The sequence below is a fragment of the Protopterus annectens genome, chromosome 10.part0 (assembly GCF_019279795.1).
Source record: "Protopterus annectens isolate FY-2018-M chromosome 10.part0, PAN1.0, whole genome shotgun sequence".
In the NCBI taxonomy this organism is placed as follows: domain Eukaryota; kingdom Metazoa; phylum Chordata; order Ceratodontiformes; family Protopteridae; genus Protopterus; species Protopterus annectens.
Window position 1 is genome coordinate 1778946371 of NC_056744.1, and position 22329 is coordinate 1778968699.

The window sequence follows — 22329 nt, forward strand, 5'->3', positions numbered from 1 at the left end:
TGCCGATGACCCAAGATGAAAAGTTTTTTATTTTAACACACTACATGCATAAGTGCAACTGGTCTAAAATATTTTCATTTCAAGTGGTTCAAATCTTCAATTTGCTTAAAGGCTAAAAATAAAATATTTTTGAGGAACAGTTGGATTTCAATTGATTTTGCACTGGATAAAGCAGTATTTTAGAGTGTCTCTCACACATAAACACACATCTGTCTATCTATATGTGTGTTGTACATATCTATACCTGTATCTGTATCTCTCTATCTATATAGACAAATATATCTGTCTATCTATATAAAAGAGAGAGAGAGATCAAAGCTGCAAGAAAGAGACACCAATGCAAGAGTCTTTACTGTGTAATACCTTAAACCTCTTATAGTGAAAGCCCAAAGCAATTATACTAATTGCCCTTAAGGACATACCAGTGGCATAACTTTTGAATATCCATGACTTTTTCCTTTTTAAGTCTTTATTGGTACAGTCAGGCAGATAAAACCAAAGCACACTTTTAAACCTCATCAGTACAGCATAAACAGATTGCTTGACAATACCTTAGAAACACAAAGCTTAAAATCAAGCCTGAGGACCATAAACATTATAGTGCCTGAAAAAATATACCAAATTACATTCAAACCCAAGTGTAAAAAGGTTATACTGACAATTCATTCAGTGAAAACTGCAAGAACGACACAGCAAAGCTTGAGTCTTTACTTTGTAATACATTAAACCTTCTGTAATGGAGGCCAATGGGATGTATGAAAATAAACAGTTAAGGACATAACAGTGTTTCAGCTACACAGCTTTTGAAAGACAGTTTGATAAGGCCTTTCCTGCAAGCTTTTACTGAACGGTTTGTCTTCTGTCTGATCTTGTTACTCTTTGATATGGGTGTTTTTATATATATATATATATATATATATATATATATATATATATATATATAGTCATTTTTATGTGTGTGTGTGTGTGTATGTGCATGTGCGTATATATATATATATATATATATATATATATATATATATATATATATATATATATATATATATATATATGTGTGTGTGTGTGTGTGTATATCTATATCTATCTATCTCTTTCTCTCTCTCTATATATATATATTTATATATATATATATTTATATATATGTGTGTGTTTGTGTGTGTGTTTATATATCTATATCTATCTATCTCTTTCTCTCTCTCTCTATATATATATATATATAATATATATATATATATTTGTGTGTGTGTCTGTGTGTGTGTGTATGTGCATATATATATATATATATATATATATATATATATATATATATATATGTGTGTGTGTGTGTGTGTGTATATCTATATCTATCTATCTCTTTCTCTCTCTCTCTCTCTATATATATATATATATATATATATGTGTGTGTGTGTGTGTGTGTACGTGTGTGTGTTTGTGTAGAAAATATAATTGATTTAGACCTCTGGACACACAATAATGACAGACACATACATAACATTTTTGCATAGCCATAAAAATGCAGCTAACAAGTAATCATCTTTCAAAAAGTAATCCATAAAATACATTCCAGAACATTCAGCCGCTTAAAGCTTCTAGGGATTTGGTGGCACCCACACCTCAGATTGAATAAATGGATTTTAACATGGACATTGTTGCTGTCTCATCTGTACCCAGGCGATAGTCCGACACCAGAAGAGTCAATTCTGTCTACCAAATGCTACAGTTGGTGTCTTTCTACGCAGTCCTGCTTCTTCTGGCTTACTTTCAATAGTCGGATCTGTGACGTTAACCACGGACACTTGCAGCTGTTCATTATTCTTTTTTTCACTTTCCAAAAATTACTCATCAGGCATGTATACAGGTGGCTGCCTTTTGGGGGCAGGGGTAAGGCGGTACAGGCTCCTGCCTTTTGGGGGCAGGGGTAAGGCGGTACAGGCTCTTGCCTTTTGGGGGCAGGGGTAAGGAGGTACAGGTTCCTGCCTTTTGGGGCAGGGGTAAGGAGGTACAGGCTCCTGCCTTTTGGGGGCAGGGGTAAGGAGGTACAGGCTCTTGCCTTTTGGGGCAGGGGTAAGGAGGTACAGGTTCCTGCCTTTTGGGGGCAGGGGTAAGAAGGTACAGGCTCCTGCCTTTTGGGGTCAGGGGTAAGGAGGTACAGGCTCTTGCCTTTTGGGGGCAGGGGTAAGGAGGTACAGGCTCTTGCCTTTTGGGGGCAGGGGTAAGGAGACATGCTATGTATCTGTATGATAGCAGCCACTTGCGATGCATGACTATAGCCATTTGAGCCTTCATTTTCATCTCATTCAAACATGAGACAGATGCAAAGATAGTGCATGGATTTTGGGGGAGAAAGGTAGGCAAGCAGTATTCCCAGAGAGGATTCATGTATCCTCTCAGACATTTGCCTGATTAATTTATTGTGTGCTATGACTTTGTCAGTTTTGAACATTAAGTATTGGGCACAACTTATGTTTTCCTTGAAAGGAAAAATAAGACAGCATTTGTTTTCTTACTCGTAATTTTTGTTCAGGTCCCCACTAAATCAAAAGGTTTGGAAAAATGCTCTAAAATTCATCTCAGAGAATGTATAAACCCATAGCTGCCCCATCTTAATTTAGTGATGTCTTACATGTTATTAATGCACTGTCTTGGTCAGTTAAAGTGAGCTAAAATTAATGTGTGAGCTGAGACAGAGAGAGAGAGAGACAGAAATAACTTTGTACTTCACACAAGACAAATAAATCTGCCCATGTGAACATGACCCTTTTTTCCTGGATGACAGGCTACCTATATTTCCATTGTCTGATATACTGTATTACCATGAGGAAGTATAAACTGTTAATTGGTTGCCTTAGAATATGATAATAAAAAAGGTGTACAGGTGAGGGCTTTCCTGCTGGCATGAGTTTCTTCCATTTGTGGTACATATAGTTTGGGTCCTCAAATTTGTCTGCAATGTCAGAAACCGAGTAGGGAGTATTTAGCAGTGCATCTAGCCACACCCCTGAGTGGGTCCTACAGATACAACCACAGGCTGGCTCCTTAAATCATTCAATACACTTATGAATGTCTGTGATGTCATCATGACACTGAATCATTGCACGCTCTGATATGAGCTTTACCCTCTTCAATTATACTGATGTTTGGGCCCTATGACTCTGTTCTGTGGTCCTCATTCATGCCCAGTTTCTAGTAGCTATTTGAATGTGAAATTACTGTAGTCAGTTTCAGGAATAGTCTGATCTGTGGGGGGAAGTATGCTGCAGGGGGGAGATTGAGGAATTAAGTGGACAGTGGAAAATTATGAAACTATATGGTTATAAGGGAGTTACCAAAAAAAGCTATGACAGATTTAATATTTACCTGTGCTTTGCCTCCATTCCATGTGATGGCACTTATGTTAATAACAAGATCCTGACCACGAGGCAATCGGGAGTCAAAACTACCTACAAAGGCATACTTTAAGGTATTTGTGGGGATCACTTGCCAGTTCACAACATCGTAGACATCTGGGGGGTTCCCAGCCTCATCAAAGAAGATCTCTTCCCCCACGGCATCAAAGAAATTCACATACTTCAAGTAATGGAATAGCTGGAGAAAATTAAAACAAAAAATATGAAACAAAAATGGAGAACAAGCATTTTGTCTTTCCCAAGAGCTGACCTTACTTCACAAAGAAAATTCACAAAATCAAACCTGAGACAATTTACAGCTATTGAAAATTATCTAACTGGTAAGCCTCCATTTTTTAATTCTAATATAGTTTTATGTGTTTGCAGTTTCCGTTACTGAACACAGCATCTACATTTAATTTTACATAACATTTCAGCATGCAGCACACGTTAAAGAATTGACAAAGGAAAATGCTATTTTCATATAATTTTAAATGATAGCTAACTCCACTTTTGTAAAACTCGCCAAGAAATCTTGTTAGCACAGGGATGTTTCTCTTTCAGCTTTTTTTTCACTTTCTATATATTTAGCAGTTTCCAAAGAAAGTATATCCCCTCTTTACTCTGACGGAATTATTCCTTCTCTTCTTAAAAAGGACAGTTGTCACATTTTTTTTTTTATTTCAGCAAATTGTGGGAAAAAAAGAAACACCTATAGAATTATTAAACTTAATGTAAAACAAATCATATAGCAAATATCTTGGACAGCATACTGCAGAAAAATAGTCACCTAACACAGCAAAGAATTAAAAAAAATATATATCATCTGCAAAACATTGAGATCAAAATTAATGTCACTGTACAAAGGGCAAAAAACTACTTTGGTCTTACAGGAAATATGCATCAACGTTAATTAAATAATAATAAACTCACATAGCAATGCTCAAACTCTGTATGTCTCCAAAATGGGATTTCCACCTGCGCATATGCTCACTGAAAGGTGTAATTGCTGTAATCTCTTTAAGGCCTTACTGTCACTATTAGCAGCCAGCACTGCAAATAGGTGGGCAAATATTTACTGTACCACACGACTGGTCTAAAAGAAGAACTACCATGAATCCTTGCTTCCAATATTGCACACAATCAAAGGGAACAGGCTGAAGTAGAGAAGTAATGTTGCGTAATGAAAGTACTTGCCATTTACCCTAAATCCTCTATGCCATGTCCATCACATTTAAAGGGAAAGAACAGCACAGGGTTGGGGATCAAATCTCACCTCTTACCCAAATAAACTGCACCAGCAGTTTCTTGATCTTTAACAATCACCATAAAGCTGCCAGCACCATAATATAATGTGATACAGCATGATACAATGAATGGCAAAACACTACTTTTACAGCAGTGTGCAAAGCTTGATGATAAAAGGACACCTACCAAATTTGTAACTATTTTTAATAAATTAATTAAATCTCAACTGCCCTGTCATAAGTATTTGAATTAACAAACTGCAGTATCCTCTTGTTTAACATCTCCTAATAAGCATTTTGATATTTCTGCTGATTCACACAAATTAATTCCTAGGAATAGTAAATGGAATTCATAATCATAGTACAGACATGCAGAGGGATGATACATTCGAATGTGCCATGGTACATACATGCAGAGGGCTGGTACATTGGAATGTGCCAAGGTACAGATATGCAGAGGGTTGGTACATTGGAATGTGCCATGATACATACATGCAGAGGGCTGGTACATTGGAATGTGCCATGGTACATATATGTACAAGGATGGTACATTGGAATGTGCCAAGGTACATACATGCGGAGGGCTGGTACATTGGAATGTGCCAAGGTACATACATGCAGAGGGCTGGTACATTAGAATGTACCATGGTACATACATGTACAAAGCTGGTACACTGGAATGTGCCATGGTACATACATGCAGAGGACTGATACATTGGAATATACCATGGTACATACATGCAGAGGGATGGTACATTGGAATGTCCCATGGTACATACATGCAGAAGGCTGGTACATTGGAATGTGCCATGGTACATACATGCAGAGGGCTGGTCCATTGGAATGTGCCAAGGTACAGATATGCAGAGGGCTAGTACATTGGAATGTGCCATGGTACATACATGCAGAGGGCTGGTACATTGGAATGTGCCATGGTACATACATGCACAAGGCTGGTACACTGGAATGTGCCAAGGTACAGATATGCAGAGGGCTGGTACATTGGAATCTGCACATGGTACATGCATACAGAGGGCTGGTACATTGGAATGTGCCATGGTACATACATGCAGAGGGCTGGTACACTGGAATGTGCCATGGTACAAACATGCACAAGGCTGGTACATTGGAATGTGCCAAGGTACAGATAAACAGAGGGCTGGTACATTAGAATGTGCCATGGTACATACATGCAGATGGCTGCTAGATTGGAATGTGCCATGGTACATACATGCAGATGGCTGGTACATTGGAATGTGCCATGGCACATACATGCAGAGTGCTGGTACATTGGAATGTGCCAGGGTGAATACATGCAGAGGGCTGGTACATTGGAATGTGCCATGGTACATACATGCAGAGGGCTGGTACATTGGAATGTGCCAAGGTACAGATATGCAGAGGGCTGGTACATTGGAATGTGCCATGATACATACATGCACAAGGCTGGTACATTGGAAAGTGCCAAGGTACGGATATGCAGAGGGCTGATACATTGGAATCTGCACATGGTACATACATGCAGAGGGCTGGTACATTGGAATGTGCCAAGGTACAGATATGCAGAGGGCTGGTACATTGGAATGTGCCATGATACATACATGCAGAGGGCTGGTACATTGGAATGTGCCATGGTACATACATGCAGAGGGCTGGTACATTGGCATGTGCCATGATACATACATGCAGAGGGCTGGTACATTGGAATGTGCCATAGTACATACATGTACAAGGCTGGTACATTGGAATGTGCCATGGTACATACATGCAGAGGGCTGGTACATTGGAATGTGCCATGGTACATACATGCAGAGGGCTGGTACATTGGAATGTGCCATGGTACATACATGCAGAGGACTGGTACATTGGAATGTGCCATGGTACATACATGCAGAGGGCTGGTACATTGGAATGTGCCAGGGTACATACATACAGAGGGCTGGTACATTGGAATGTGCCAAGGTACAGATATGCAGAGGGCTGGTACATTGGCATGTGCCATGATACATACATGCAGAGGGCTGGTACATTGGAATGTGCCATGGTGCATACATGCAGAGGTCTGGTACATTGGAATGTGCCATGGTACATACATGTACAAGGCTGGTACATTGGAATGTGCCATGGTACATACATGCAGAGAGCTGGTGCATTGCAAAGTGCCATGGTTCATACATACAGAGGGCTGGTACATTGGAATGTGCCATGGCACATACATGCAGAAGTTTGGTACATTGGAATGTGCCATGGTACATTTATACAGAGGGCTGGTACATTGGAATTTGCCATGTTACATACATGCAGAGGGCTGGTACATTGGAATGTGCCAAGGAACAGATATGCAGAGGGCTGGCACATTTGCATGTGCCATGATACATACATGCAGAGGGCTGGTACATTGGAATGTGCCATGGTACATACATGCAGAGGGCTGGTACATTGGAATGTGCCAAGGTACAGATATGCAGAGGGCTGGTACATTGGAATGTGCCAAGGTACATACATGCAGAGGGCTGGTACATTGGAATGTGCCAAGGTACAGATATGCAGTGGGCTGGTACATTGGAATGTGCCATGGTGCATACATACAGAGGGCTGGTACATTGGAATGTGCCATGGTACACACATGCACAAGGCTGGTACATTGGAATGTGCCAAGGTACAGATAAACAGAGGGCTGGTACATTAGAATGTGCCATGGTACATACATGCAGATGGCTGCTAGATTGGAATGTGCCATGGTACATACATGCAGACAGCCGGTACATTGGAATGTGCCATGGTACATACATGTAGAGGGCTGATACATTGGAATTTGCTAAGGTACAGATATGCAGAGAGCTGGTACATTGGAATGTGCCATGATACATACATGCAGAGGGCTGGTGCGTTGGAATGTGCCATGGTACATACATGCAGAGGGCTGGTACATTGGAATGTGCCACAGTACATATATGCAGAGGGCTGGTACATTGGAATGTACACATACCTGAGCCTTATGTGAGTCACAAAGCCACTGTAAATGTAGAACAGGCTGGTTTACAGTATCATGTACATCGATCTAGCAAGGTTTATAATATACATGCAAAGACAGCTTTGGTTAAAGTCTTCTACAATTCACAGAAGTCACACTATTGAGTCTGTACAGCTAGTGCACATGTGAATTTATGGAACAATGTGCATGCTAGCAACACCAAACGTAAGAAACACCATCCTCATATCACTGATATTCTACTGTATTGCTCAGCAGAACAAGCTCAGCACCAACATCAGCATACACAGTTAAACACTGTCTATTATAATCCTAAAATACATTAGGATACATACAGCATATTCCTGTGCCACTAGAGAGCAGAGTCTCAGCATGGCAACCACTCCTGTCCACCATGCTACTCTAGTGATGTCATCAAGAACCATCCAATAAGAAAGCATAAAGCACTATCTAAATAAATGATTAGTAAGCAAAACAATCACAGTCACCATAAATGGACAATAAATGGCGTTCTTCACTTTATGAATCACAGTTTTATGTAGACTAATAAAGATATAATGGAGGCTGATCTGCAGTTGATGTCCCTAAAGCACTCAGTATAAGTAGGGGGATTAGACAGGCTAGGGCCTGTAAACAGCAGTTAACTCAGGGAGAGTCCCTTAAAGAGTTCACATTCACTGTAACAGGTTCCAGTAAATGGCAAAAGGATACTAGCACCTTAATGTAGTCAGTGAATGTATGGGGGTTCCAATTAAACTGAAGAGACAACTCACTGGCAGTCTGTTATGTAGTGTGAATTGTGCTTGCTTCAATATTGTTTATAGGTTCATAGGTAAGCATTACCTTTGCAGAACATTTTAAGCCTAGCCAATTTCCTTTTTTATGCAGGAATTAACCTATCCCATTGATTTAGACATTGGCCTTACAGACCCCATGGCTGATAATTGTATATTACTCCTAATGAGAATAAGTGGGATCATATCATAGATAATTTGAGGATACCCAAGCACAGGTCAACATTTAGAAGCTACCTCTATCCATTAAATTTTCTGTTTCCCATTCATAAATCCAAATTGTCCTTGAGTATGGACAGAAATGAACTTTATTTTGTGTAAGTGAGGAGTCTGTTCTATAGCAGCTGTATTCTCTGCTAGATGTTCCTATCCCTCCAAACAGTTTTGTTGATGTTGCAGAAGAGGTTTAGATCCCTAGACTAAGAATTTCTGATGCCATTTGACTTATTGATGTGCAGTAAATTCATCACTGTTGGGTGGATGATGCCTTCAGTTCCATTAGAATAGCTGCAGTTGTGGAATAGACTAGTATTTTTATAACAAAATATTTGAAAAGCTAGAGTAATTGACTTGGTGTTGTCAGTGTAGCACTCTTTTAGTAGTAGCTGAGTGTATCTGTGGAGAATAGTGATAAATGTGGCAGAAAAGGCATGACATGTATTATCATGCGGTATTATGTGGTGTCATGTGGTGTCATATGTTATCATGTGGTATCTTGTGGTATCATGTGGTATCATGTGATATTATGTTGTATCATGGGGAATCACATGGTATAATGTAGTATCATGTGGTATAATGCACTATCATGTGGTATAATGTTGCATCATGTGGTATCACGTGGTATAATGTAGTATCATGTAGTATTGTGTTATAACATGTGGTATGTGGTTCATGTAGTATCATGTTGAAACATGTATCATGTAGTATCATATGGTATTATGTATTATGTAGTATCATGCTGTATCATGTGGTATCATGTATCATGTGGTATGTGATATCATGCAGTATCATATTGTATCATGTAGTATCATTTAACATGTGGTATCATGTAGTATCATGTGGTATCATATAGTATCATGTAGTATCATATAATATTAGGTATTATGTAGTATCATGTATCATGTGGTATCATGTGGTTCATATAGTATCATGTTGCATCATGTATTATCATGTAGTATCATATGGTATTAGGTATTATACAGCATCATGTACCATGTGGTATCATGTAGTATGCAATATCATGCAGTATCATGTCGTATCATGTAGTATCATGTAACATGTGGTATCATGTAATATCATGTGGTATCATATGGCATTATGTGGTATCATGTACTATCATGTTGCATTATGTGGTATAATGTAGTATCATGTAGCATCATACTGTATGATGTGTTGTCAGACTGCAGTGCTAGTTCAAACCTGATCAGGAATAATAACAAAAGAGACCCTTGTGTGTAGAAACATGGCAGTTTTGGACCCAGGAGTGTGTAGTATAACAGTAGCGGGATTCATTTTTATAAATCAAGCTTTTATCAGGACCAAGGACAAGCATCAGTGAACACAATCCCTATAAGGGAAAGTGAGAAGGTATATGACTATGGAGAGTTCTGTTTTACATGTTAAGGGTGGCAGCTAGTATAATGTAGTATTTTATTTCTATCAAGATTTTTGCAAAAAAAAATGCTATATACTGTAAAAGGCCACCATATAGTGAAATCAAAATGCATCTACTATCATCATCATCATCATCATAATCTTCTTTCGGCTGTTCCTGGTAGGGGTCGCCACAGCAGATCACCTGTTTCCATTTCTTCCTGTCCTCTGCATCTTGCTCTGTCACACCAACCACCTGCATGTCCTGTCTCACCACATCCATAAACCTTATCTTAGGCCTTCCTCTTTTCCTGTTACCTGGTAGCTTCATCCTTAGCATCTTTTTCCCAATATACTCAGCATCCCTCCTCAGCACATGTCCAAACCAACGTAATCGTGCCTCTCTGGCTTTGTCTCCAAACCTTCCAACCTGGGCTGTCCCTTTAATATACTTATTCCTAATCCTGTCCACCCTCATCACACCCAGTGCAAATCTTAACATCTTTAATTCTGCCACATCCAGCTCAAACTCCTGCCTTTTTGTCAGTGCCACTGTCTCCAACCCATATAACATAGCTGGTCTCAATACCCTCTTGTAGACCTTCCCTTTCACTCTTACAGGTATTTGTCTGTCACAAATCACTCCTGACACTCTTCTCCACCCACTCCATCCTGCCTGTACTCTCTTCTTCACCTTTCTTCCACACTCACCGTTACTCTGAACTATTGACCCCAAGTATTTAAACTCATCCACCTTTGCCACCTCTACTCCCTGCATCCTCACCATTCCTCTATCCTCCCTCTCATTCACACACATATATTCTGTCTTAGTCCTGCTGACCTTCATTCTTCTTCTCTCTAGAGCATATCTCCATCTCTCCAGGGTCTCCTCCACCTGTTCCCTACTCTCACTACAGATCACAATAACATCTGCAAACATCATAGTCCACGGGGACTCCTGTCTGATCTTGTCTGTCAACCTGTCCATCACTATTGCAAATAAGAAAGGGCTCAGAGCTGATCCTTGATGTAACCCCACCTCCACCTTAAACGCATCCATCACTCCCACCACAGACATCACTGCTGTCACACTACCCTCGTACATATCCTGTACCACTCTTACATACTTTTCTGACACTCCTGACTTCCTCATACAATACCACAACTCCTCTCTAGGCACCCTGTCATATGCTTTCTCTAAGTCTACAAAAACACAATGCAACTCCTTCTGACATTCTCTGTACTTCTCCATCAACACTCTCAGAGCAAAGATCGCATCTGTAGTGCTCTTTCCCGGCATGAAACCATACTTCTGATCACTAATCATCACGTCCCTTCTTAACCTTGCTTCCACTACTCTTTCCCATAACTTTATGCTGTGACTGATCAATTTAATCCCTCTGTAGTTACTACAGCTCTGCACATCACCCTTATTTTTTAAAATTGGTACCAAAACACTTTTTCTCCATTCCTCAGGCATCCTCTCACTTTCCAAGATTTCATTAAACAATCTGGTTAAAAACTCCACTGCCATTTCACCTAAACACCTCCATGCTTCCACAGTTATGTCATCTGGGCCAACAGCCTTTCCATTCTTCATTCTCTTCATAGCTATCCTTACTTCCTCCTTGCTAATCCATTGTACTTCATGATTTACTATCCCTACATCATCCAACCTTCTCTCCCTCTCATTCTCTTCATTCATCAACCCCTCAAAGTACTCTTTCCATCTCAACACACTCTCCTCGCTTGTGAGTATGTTTCCCTCATTATCCTTTATCACCTTTACCTGCTGCACATTTTTCCTAGCTCGGTCCCTCTGTCTAGCCAATCGGTACAGGTCCTTTTCTCCCTCCTTAGTGTCCAAACTTTCATACAACTCTTCATATGCCTTATCCTTAGCCTTCGCCACCTCTCTCTTTGCCATGCACCTCATCTCCTTATACTCCTGTCTACTTTCTTCATCTCTCTGACAATCCCACTTCTTCTTTGCCAACCTCTTTCTCTGTATACTCTCCTGTACTTCCTCTTTCCACCACCATGTCTCCTTGTCGTCCTTCCTCTGTCCAGATGTGATACCAAGCACCTTTCTAGCCATCTCCCTTAGTAGCTCTGCTGTAGTTACCCAGCTATTTGGCAACTCTTCACTGCCACCCAGTGCCCGTCTTAACTCATCCCTGAACTCCACCTCACAATTACCCTTTTTCAATTTCCACCATTTGATTCTTGGTGCTGCCCTCACACTCCTCCTCCTCCTCTTCTTGAACACCAACATCATCCTACAAACCACCATCCTATGCTGCCTAACTACACTTTCTCCGGTCACCACTTTACAGTCTCCAATCTCCTTCAAACTGGCCCTCCTACATAAGATATAATCCACCTGTGTGCATCTTCCTCCACTCTTGCATGTCACCCTATGCTCCTCCCTCTTGTTAAAATATGTATTCACCGCAGCCATGTCCATCCTTTTCGCAAAATTCACTACCATCTGACCTTCTGCATTCCTTTGTTTAACACCATACCTACCCATCACTTCCTCATCCCCTCTGTTCCCTTCACCAACATGCCCATTGAAATCTGCTCCAATCACCACTCTCTCACCCTTGGGTACAGTCATCACCACTTCATCCAATTCACTCCAAAATTTTTCTTTCTCATCCATTGCACACCCAACTTGTGGAGCATATGCACTAACAACATTCATCATTATACCATCAATTTCCAGCTTCATAAGCATCACTCTGACACTCTTTTCACCTCCAAAGCACTCTTAGCATACTGTTCCTTCAGAATAACTCCTATGCCATTTCTCCTCCCATCCACACCATGATAAAACAATTTGAACCCACCTCCAATACACCTAGCCTTACTACCCTTCCATCTGGTCTCTTGCACACACAATATACCAACCTTCCTTCTGTCCATCATATCAACTAGCTCTCTCCCTATACCAGTCATACTGCCAACATTCAAAGTTTCGACCCTCACTACCACAGTCCTAGCCTTTTTCCTCTCTTCCTGCCTTCGGCTATGTCTTCCGCCTCTTCTACTCCTGCATCCACTATAAAAACCCAAAACAGACCCTCCAACAAAAAAGTTTTCAAATCAGACTTTTTTCAGAAAGATACCTACCAAAACTGCAGGTGGCATAATTTTTTGCAGGGGAGCAAACCCCCCCCTGCATCCCCTTATACTGGAGGTGAACCCACAGCCTCCCTTACTCATCGTAATAATTTTGTGAGTGCAGATACAGGAGGACAATTGAAAAAAAAACTGTATAAAAAACAGTTGGTGTAACTGCAGCTTCACAGTACAACTAATTCATGAAAAAGGATACAGTTAAATGCATTTTTAGGGAGCTGGGATTAGATGATGAAAATCCCATCAGTTCAATTACTTTTTATTTACAAGAAGGAATCTCATTTAAAACATCCAAAAATAGTTATGGAACTAGGAAAATTACATTTTAAGCCAACTTGACTTTAGTGTTTAACTGATGCCCTGAAAAAGAGCTTCTGAAAGTTTGCATTCCTAACACCTGAATTGGTATATCACATGGCAATGTACAAGCTTGCATGCATTTATCTTAAATGTTAAAACTGTAATATTTGTTTTAGTAGCAATAGATGTGTGTGTGTTTACACCTGTACATATGCATCTGTGCACATATGTGAACATGTGTGTGTGTGTGTGTGTGTGTGTGTGTGTGTGTGTGTGTGTGTGTGTGTGTGTGTGTGTGTGTGTGTGTGTGTGTGTCTGTGTGTCAGTCTCACTCTCTCACTCAGTTTCTTTCTCTCTTTCACTGTATTGTGGACACAAAAGAAGGCACTTTGTCCATAAAATTAAAACAGAACACAAAATGGTGCAAACTGGTAGTCTCCCATACCTGTTTAGGTTTATCCCCAAACTGAACTGGGACAGCTTCCACCTGACTGGATTCTTTTTTTAGGGTATCTCTTGTCTTCCTAAGCACATTAACTAAAACCTCTTTTCCGGAGACAAACCCCCTCCCCCTGCAATGAGAAACCAACTTCTCTGATTTCCAGGGCAACAGCCCTGCTTTTTATGCATTAAGTTAACTAGACAATTGTTTTTTATCAGCATTATTTAGGGTATCTCTATACCTAATGTAGAGAAATACTTGCCTTTCCTTAAAGAACAAATCAGCATTTTCTAAAAAGGAAAATTGCAACATTGTTTACAAGACATCATTTTTAACACATCATATTACGGGTTATTTATAATATTATTAACACAACAACTCTGACTCAAGCTAGGATGAATACCACCACACTATGCGACAGTGACCCATCTAGCATGAACTCCTCAGTTTCTAGCCCACAAAATGGACGGTGAGCTCTGAACAGGCCATCTGCATTGTGGTGGGTGGAGCCTGATCAATATTTGACAGTGAACTTGAAAGGCTGCAATAAAACTGCCCGCTGAAAAACTTTGCATTCCCATCTCATTGTTTGTGTAGCCTCACTAAGGTTATGGTCTGTGACCAATGTAAAGTCCCTGCCCAGGAGATATTACCTACACTCACCTGCTAGCCAAGCATTCATTTTGCTTTTGCCTCTTCTTAAGTACTCAATTGTATTTATTCTGCTCCATTTATTACTGCTTGGTAGTAGCCTGATTAAATTGTAACTGTAACCTTAAGCCTTTTGGTTTAAGCACTTGTGCTCCAAATCAGTTGTTTTACATTAAGAAGATTTGTGGTCCGCACTGTTGTGGCAGGACAGGTAGCTTACATCCTTCTAAGTTGGGAATTGCTGATTGAAGGCTCAGTGTCTGTTATTCTAAAAGTGTATTAGTTCTGGTTAAAGCACTTGGGCTTCAGGCCAGTTATTTTTCATTAAGAAGGTTTGTGGTCTGCACTCTTGTGGGAGGAGAGGCTTGATTCTGCCCTTCTGAGCTGGGAATTTCTGAAAAAAGGCTTATTGTACCTGCTTATTTGAACCGTTTCTTTCTGAAATTGGTGCATCTTGGTTGCTGTAGCATAGACTATATTCAGGCATCCTGAATCTAGTTTTGTTTGTATAACCTGAGCACTAATCCAGGCTGTCTCTTTTGGAGAAGGTTCCCCTGCACCCTAGTGGCAGGAGTGTGCAGTTCGAACTTTTCTGATTGAAGACTGCAGGAACAGGGCTCGGTTTTGAGCTTTTTTACTGGTTAATTTGGTAATTTGTTTAAATCAGTTTGCTCTTTTCTATTGTTATATAAAATGGACTTTATTCATCTGATTTTACTGCATTTGTGTTTCTTCCTACTTTATTACCTTATTTTGCTTTTGCTGCCTGTTCTTAAAAGTACTTAATTGCATTTATTCTGCTGCATTTATTACTGCTTGTTAGTAGCCTGATTAAATTGTAACTGTTATTCTAAGTCTTTGGTTTAAGCACTTGGGCTTCAGACCAGTTGTTTTACATTAAGAAGGTCTGTGGTCTGCACTTTTGTGGCAGGATAGGTAGCTTACATCCTTCTAAGTTGGGAGATGCCGATTGAAGGCTTAGTGGCTGTTATTCTAAAAGTGTATTAGTTCTGGTTTAAGCACCTGGGCTTTGGCCAAGTTAATTTACATTAAGAAGGTGTGGTCTGCACTCTTGTGGGAGGAGAGGGCAGATTCTGCCCTACTGAGCTGGGGAGTTTCTGGTTAAAGGCTTATTGTGCCTGCTTATTTGAACTGTTTCTTTCTGAAATTGATACGCCTTGTTTGCAGTAGCATAGACTAAATTCAGACCTGCTGAATCTAGCTTTGTTTGTATAACTTGAGCACTAATCCAGACCATCTTGTTTTGGAGAAGGTTCCCCTGCACCCTAGTGGCAGGAGTGTGCAGTTAGAACTTGTCTGATCAGAGACTGCTGGAATGGGGCTCAGTTTTTAGCTTTTTATTGGTTAATTGGTTAATTTGTTTAAATCGGTTTGCTCATTTGCTACTGTTATATTAAAAAAAAAACATAAAAAATACACTTTATGCATCGCCGCTTAGCTAGGGTTAAACTATTCCCAGCGCCATAAAGTCTGCTCTTCAAATTTTCCCTTAGAACTATTCAGTTTTTTTAGTTTCAGTTCTAAAACCTGTTTCTTTGAGCTCAGCACTTGTTCAGAACTCGTTGTAAGCACTAAATAAGCTACAAATTACTACAGCACTCAACTTTCCTCGCTTGTCTAGAGGAAAACAGTTTTTAGTACTTAATAAATAAGCACCTATCCAGGCATGTCTACGGGTCAGCTCCTGGTGTTTTCTCCTGTCTACCTGATGAATCTGGGCATTTTGGGGCAATGCAGCAATTGCCTCACGTACACAAACAACCCTCTCCTCCTACCACCTAACAGTACAACCTGTGAGAGATTGACTTATATAGCTAAACTGGAAGCAAAGCTCTCTTCACCCAAGACTGGACTAGACAGTCAAGAGCAGAAGGTAAACACCTGCACCTTACCACACTCATCACATAGTCCCTCAAAACCTACACCACCAAAACACACAAATAGAAAGATGAAACCCACACCTAAATTCGTGGAGGCTCTCAATAAAAATCTGTTCAAGCAACAGAGACCTCCAAAGCAAAAACGTAAGCAACCTCCACCCCCAACACAACCCAAATGACACATAGCCTACAAACTCAGTGTGCCACTCAACCACAGCCCATAAGGCATAACAACGTACCGAACACTCTAGTCATAGGTGACTATATAGTCAGGTACACTCTGATATTCCACTCACCAGGCTAAACAAGGAGAAAGTTACTGTTAGCTGCCAATTGGGTGCACAGATCCGCCACATAATGCACACACTCAGGTCACTCCACAACAAGTACAAATATGACTCTGTCATTGTCCATGTTGGTGTGAATGATGTGAGACGTACCTCCCTGGACTGCATGAAAAGAGACATGGAGGAGCTCTCCGATCTTGTAGCCCAGGTAAGTATGACCTTATCCCTGAGTAGCATCCTGCCATCACCCAGAATGATACCACAGTACAAGGACAAAATGATTGACTTCAACAATTAGCTAAGCTTCTGGTGTCATTCTAAGGAGATCCAGTATCTGTCTGCCTGGGATGACATGATTGATAGACCACAATGCTTTTCCAGAGATGGCCTGCACCTGTCGCCCTTGGGATTTTGGATACTGGCTAATGCTCTCACCAGCCCTATAGTGTCTTTTTTAGGCAAGGTTCAAATGACAAATTCACCACCTTAACAGGTACAAGTAAGCAAAATCTGAGGGCAATGCTAGTCTAAACCTCAAAATGCATTCACTCGAGGCACTCCTTAAAATGGAAAACATCGACATCTGTGCGGTGACAGACACCTGGTTCAAGGGTCCAGAGAGCGCCCCTGCATTACCAGGCTATACTTCATACCACACCTTTTGGCCACCTAACCTGGACTGAAACAATAAAGGTGGAGGTGCTTCTATATTCATTAAGGATATCCACACCTCCAGACTAGTTGCTCGGCATAATGCATCCGAGATTATCCAAGTGCAACTAACTCTGGGCAAGACCGCAATCCAAATTGTAACTTGCTACAGATCCCCCACCACGCCCCAGGATTCCCATTCCTCATTTCTTGATACACTGGAAAATATTAGGGTACAACCCAACACCCTAATAATGGGTAATTTCAACTACCCCACCATTAACTGGGAAAACTACTCATGTAGCAACTCTTTTGCTCAACATTTTCTGGAATTCATAAATCCCTACACCTTGGATCAGCTTATCTACACCACAACCAGGGGCAGCAGTATCCTAGACCTGGTCATTACCAACATGGGGGACCTGTGTTCCACACCAAAGGTCAATTCATCATTGGTCAGATCTGTCCACAGGCTAATCACCCTAGACATCCACATCCCACCCCCACCCCCCATTAGGGACAATAGAGGTATGACTATTGAATCCTGCACAAATGCTCTTTATAAGCACTTACATGAGTGCATGGATTGTGCTATCCCTAACAGAACCAAGATGCTATCCTCCAAAAAAAGGAAGCCAATATGGTGGTCTCCTGCTGTAAATAAACTCTACAACAGAAGAAAGAAACTTTTTCCTAAAAAGAGTAAAATCCCATGATTGGAGGAACTCCCTGGTCAGCCTCAGTAAGAAGCTGAGATCCCTCATAAAATCCTCCAAAGCTAGTTACGAAAACAAAATTGCCACTGATTCTAAAGACAACCACAACACATTCTATAGCTATGTCAAGAATCTCAATGGCAACATTCAGATCTGCTCTGAGTTAGAGCACAATGGCACTAAATATACAGAACCAACTGATATTGCCAACATCCTGGCAGATAGATTCAGTGCTAACTTTACCCCCCTCTCCCCCCTTAAAGGGCCCATCTCACTAAAGGAAGAATGCAAAGTTCCTGTAATCACAGCTGCACAGGTAAAAACCACAGTCTCCAAAGCCAAGAACACAGCATCCATGGGACCTGACAACATCCCAGGCTGCATTCTACATGAACTGCAGAATGAACTGTCACCCCACCTAAGCACCATGTTCAGTCATACAACCATAGCCTCACCTCAGGCTTTGTACCCACTGAATGGCACATAGTGATGGTTCTCCCACTCCACAAAGGGGGAGCCACCACGGACCCTGGGAACTACCGCACCATTAGCCTAATGAGCCTGGTCTGCAAGGCCATGTAACGTATCATCATGGATCTTATAAACAAAGACATTGGTAATCTCCAAACTCTGGACCCCACCCAGTTTGGGTTTGTAAAAGGCAGATCATGTCTCCTAAACCTGATAGACTTCTTTGAAGCAGTGACCAAAGCCGTAGACGAGGGTATGGTGGTTCACACAGCCTATCTAGATCTTGCTAAGGCTTTTGACACCATTCCCCCCACTCTGGAATTATAGATAAACTCACTAAACTAGGTATAAATCCCTATGTCACAAGATGGGTTGCCAACTGGCTCACTGACAGAACCCTCACTGTGAAAGCAGACTCCAAATCTGAATTCAGACCAGTGACAAGTGGAGTACCACAGGGTTCAGTCCTGGGTCCTCTCCTGTTTGGTATCTACTTTTCTGAAGTACAGGCTAACACAGAAGGTCTTTGGCTAATGAAGTTTGCAGATGACTGCAAACTAGCAGCCATAATTAAAACTCCTAATGATGTCGACATCCTACAAAAGGGCATCACGGAGACAGATGCCTGGTGTCAAAGCCATGGCCTTAAGCTCAATGCCAAAAAGTGCATTGTCATCCCCTTTGGTAAAAACTCTGTACCCATGAGCTACCACATAGGTGGTAGTCTACTTAACACCTAAAGTATGATAAGTGACCTTGGGACACAGGTGGACAGTAGTCTCTCCTTTGATAAACACATCGCCATAGTGGTCAGGAAATCCTTCTATGCGGCACACCTCATCACAAAAGGTTTCTCATGCAGAAAAAAGGTCATTGTTCCCCTCTACTCATTACTCATTAGACCCATTATAGAGTACAACGCCCTTTTTGGTATGTACCTCACAAGACATCTACAACAACTGGAAAGGCTGCAGAAATACCTCACAAAGAGGATAACAGCCACAAAGAGATGCCCTATGCAGACCGTCTTAAAAAACTCCAGCTTTACTCCATTGCATGTCGCCTACTCAGAGGTGATCTCTGCCTAACTGCCTAAGTCAAACCCAGAGCTGTTGGACATGCTCCACTTAAAGAAATCCCAATCCCTCTGAGCTACACTCTAGGGACCTAACCTTGTCACCACAATAAACAGAACATGCTGGAGGGATAGATTCCTGTCCCAGAGACTTCCCATACTCTGGAATAAACTACCTATCTATATCAAACAAAGCTCCTCATTAGCACCTTTTGAGAAAAATCTTGATGACTGGATGGGAAAGATTTTCACTGAGAAATGTTAAGTTGCTATAATGCTTACACAACAGAGATGCATAATGTGGAGTCTACTGTTTTTTAACAGTAAATAACTGGGAGAAGTCAGGGATATATGAGTCCAGGAAGGCTTTTCCACCAAATATGATGGTAATAAATGGATTAGAACCGATGATAGATATTCCCTTATTTTAAACTCCACATCTTTTTAGATCTGATATTGGTGACAATCTGAATGTAAACCCTAGTGCCTCTTTGAGACATGTTACCATTGAAACAAGGTCTACTTCTTTGGATAAGTCATTAACTATGTCAATTCAAGTTGAAAATACTGTGCTAGATATACACTTAGCAACAGATTAAGGTCTGGAAGTTTGTGAACAGTTGACCCCCCTTTGACTATAATTAAAAACAGGGGAAGTGATTTTACTATTTACAATTTCATATCTTATCAGATCGAACCTAGTGTGGTGGAATTGTTAGCAAAGGGTCTTTCTTTGTGCCTGCTAAATCTATGGACATTGTACATACAATCTTGGATTTGAAACAATTCATTAGGAAACTTAACTTGCAAGTGTTGTTTAAAGGGGATCAAATGGGTGCATCTGATTATCACATTTCTAGTACCTTTAACCCTATTAGCCATCCATTGATATCTACATTCGAGGAAGTCTGTGAAATTGATTTTAGGAAACTTCATTCAGAGAAACGGAACCAAGTTAAGAATGTGGACAGGGATGATTGGGCAGCCTTTACTGATTTTTGCCATTTACCTATAAGGACATTCAAACCCGATAAGGGAGGTGGACTAGTAGTAATGGGGCAAGATTGGTATATCCAAAAGATGAGTGCATTATTGAATACTGATACGTATATTAAAGTTAGTTTAAATGAATTCAACATAGCTTACAGGCGAATAAAAGAACATTTGAATGATTTATTTATAGAACAACTTATAGATTTATCTATGTTGAATTATCTAACTATGCCAGCCTCAGAAACACCAGTGTTATTTGGTTTACCGAAAATACACAAATCCTTAACTGATCCACCTATGAGACCCTTGGTTGATGTTGCCTAAAGTATAACTTACCCACTAGCGAAAGTAATAGACAACGTCTTGAAGAAATACCTAATAGGTGAAGAATAGATCTGCAAAGACTCGTGGTCTTGTTTAAATAAGCTAAATTCACTTGTATTTGAGGATGTGTTCAACTTTTTAACTATAGACATTAGGGATTTGTATACATCCATCCCCCAAGAAGAAGGTATTGATTGTGTTCTATGGTTTTTGAACATGAAAGGCGCCCTTGTAAGTGAGATCAGGTTAGTTAACATCTTACTAGACATCGTTTTATCAAATAATTATTTTATGTTTGATGATCAACTATATATACAGAAAATTGGGGTTGCAATGGGGTCCCCATGTGGGGCCAGCTTTGCCCACTCAGTGATGGCTTCTTGGGAAAGAGAGTTCATTCTCTCACAAAGCCATTTAACAGAGAAATTTTTCTTTTACACATGTTTCTTAGATGATATCGTTATTTTGTATAAGGGGAGGTTGGATGAAGTGGAAAGATTTGTAGAATATCTAAACCAAACTACCACATCTTTATGGTTTACACACACTTTTAATACAGAAGTCATAGTCTGTTTAGACATTGAAGTGTTTAAAGTTTCTACAAAGAAGAGACTAGCAGCTAGGATTCACAGGAAAGACACATTTTCAAACACATATTTACACTTCAGTAGTTCACACCCTTTCCACCAGAAGAAATCTGTAATAAAAGAGCAGTTAGTACATACAGCGAGGATGGTAACTATTGATAGTGAATATTCAGGTGAATATAATAAGATAGCTGAAATGTTCCTCGCTGGAGGCTACTCTGGGGATCTTATTAACAAAATGATAGATGAAGTGATATTTAAAAGATCTACTGGTTTTTATACACCATTATTACAAGGTGTTCTTTCACCAGTTAATGAGACAAACAGTACCCAAAAGGTTAACAGATCACCAGTGTCATTCATTCTAACATATAGCCCTGAGAGTGGTCATATTATTTCAATTATTAAAAAGAACTGGGACTTGTTAAGTAACATTTTGGAATTTCGGACTTTGTTGGGTTTATACCCCTCTTTCATGTTCAAGAGAGAAGAGAGGTATGAACTTGAAAAATTTCATAGAAATGAAACACAAAGTTATTAAGAATCCTCGGATGAGTAAATGCGAATCTTGCAATTTTTGTGAGCATATGAGTATGGAGTATTCATTCAACATCATGGACAGGGGTTATAAGACCTTGTCAGGCATGTATAATTGCAACTCAACCTACGCAATGTATCTTGCTCAGTGCAACCTATGTCCAGCATTCTACGTAGGGAAAACTGATCGTAGACTGCGGAAGAGGGTGTATGACCACTTGTACTATATTAAGAAAGG

At 40.4% G+C, this 22329-nt stretch overlaps 1 protein-coding gene and 1 long non-coding RNA gene across 2 annotated transcripts in view; one reads left to right on the forward strand and one right to left on the reverse strand.

Moving 5' to 3' along the window:
• The window catches only part of LOC122814017, a 193878-nt gene that overhangs the window by 107616 nt on the left and 63933 nt on the right, over positions 1 to 22329 (forward strand). The window lies entirely within an intron of this gene.
• The window catches only part of LOC122814014 (extracellular calcium-sensing receptor-like), an 86371-nt gene that overhangs the window by 7919 nt on the left and 56123 nt on the right, over positions 1 to 22329 (reverse strand). The window contains exon 3 of the mRNA XM_044086596.1: positions 3358 to 3585. Within this exon, the coding sequence (XP_043942531.1) occupies positions 3358 to 3585 (228 nt within the window). The remainder of the gene's footprint in view (positions 1 to 3357; positions 3586 to 22329) is intronic.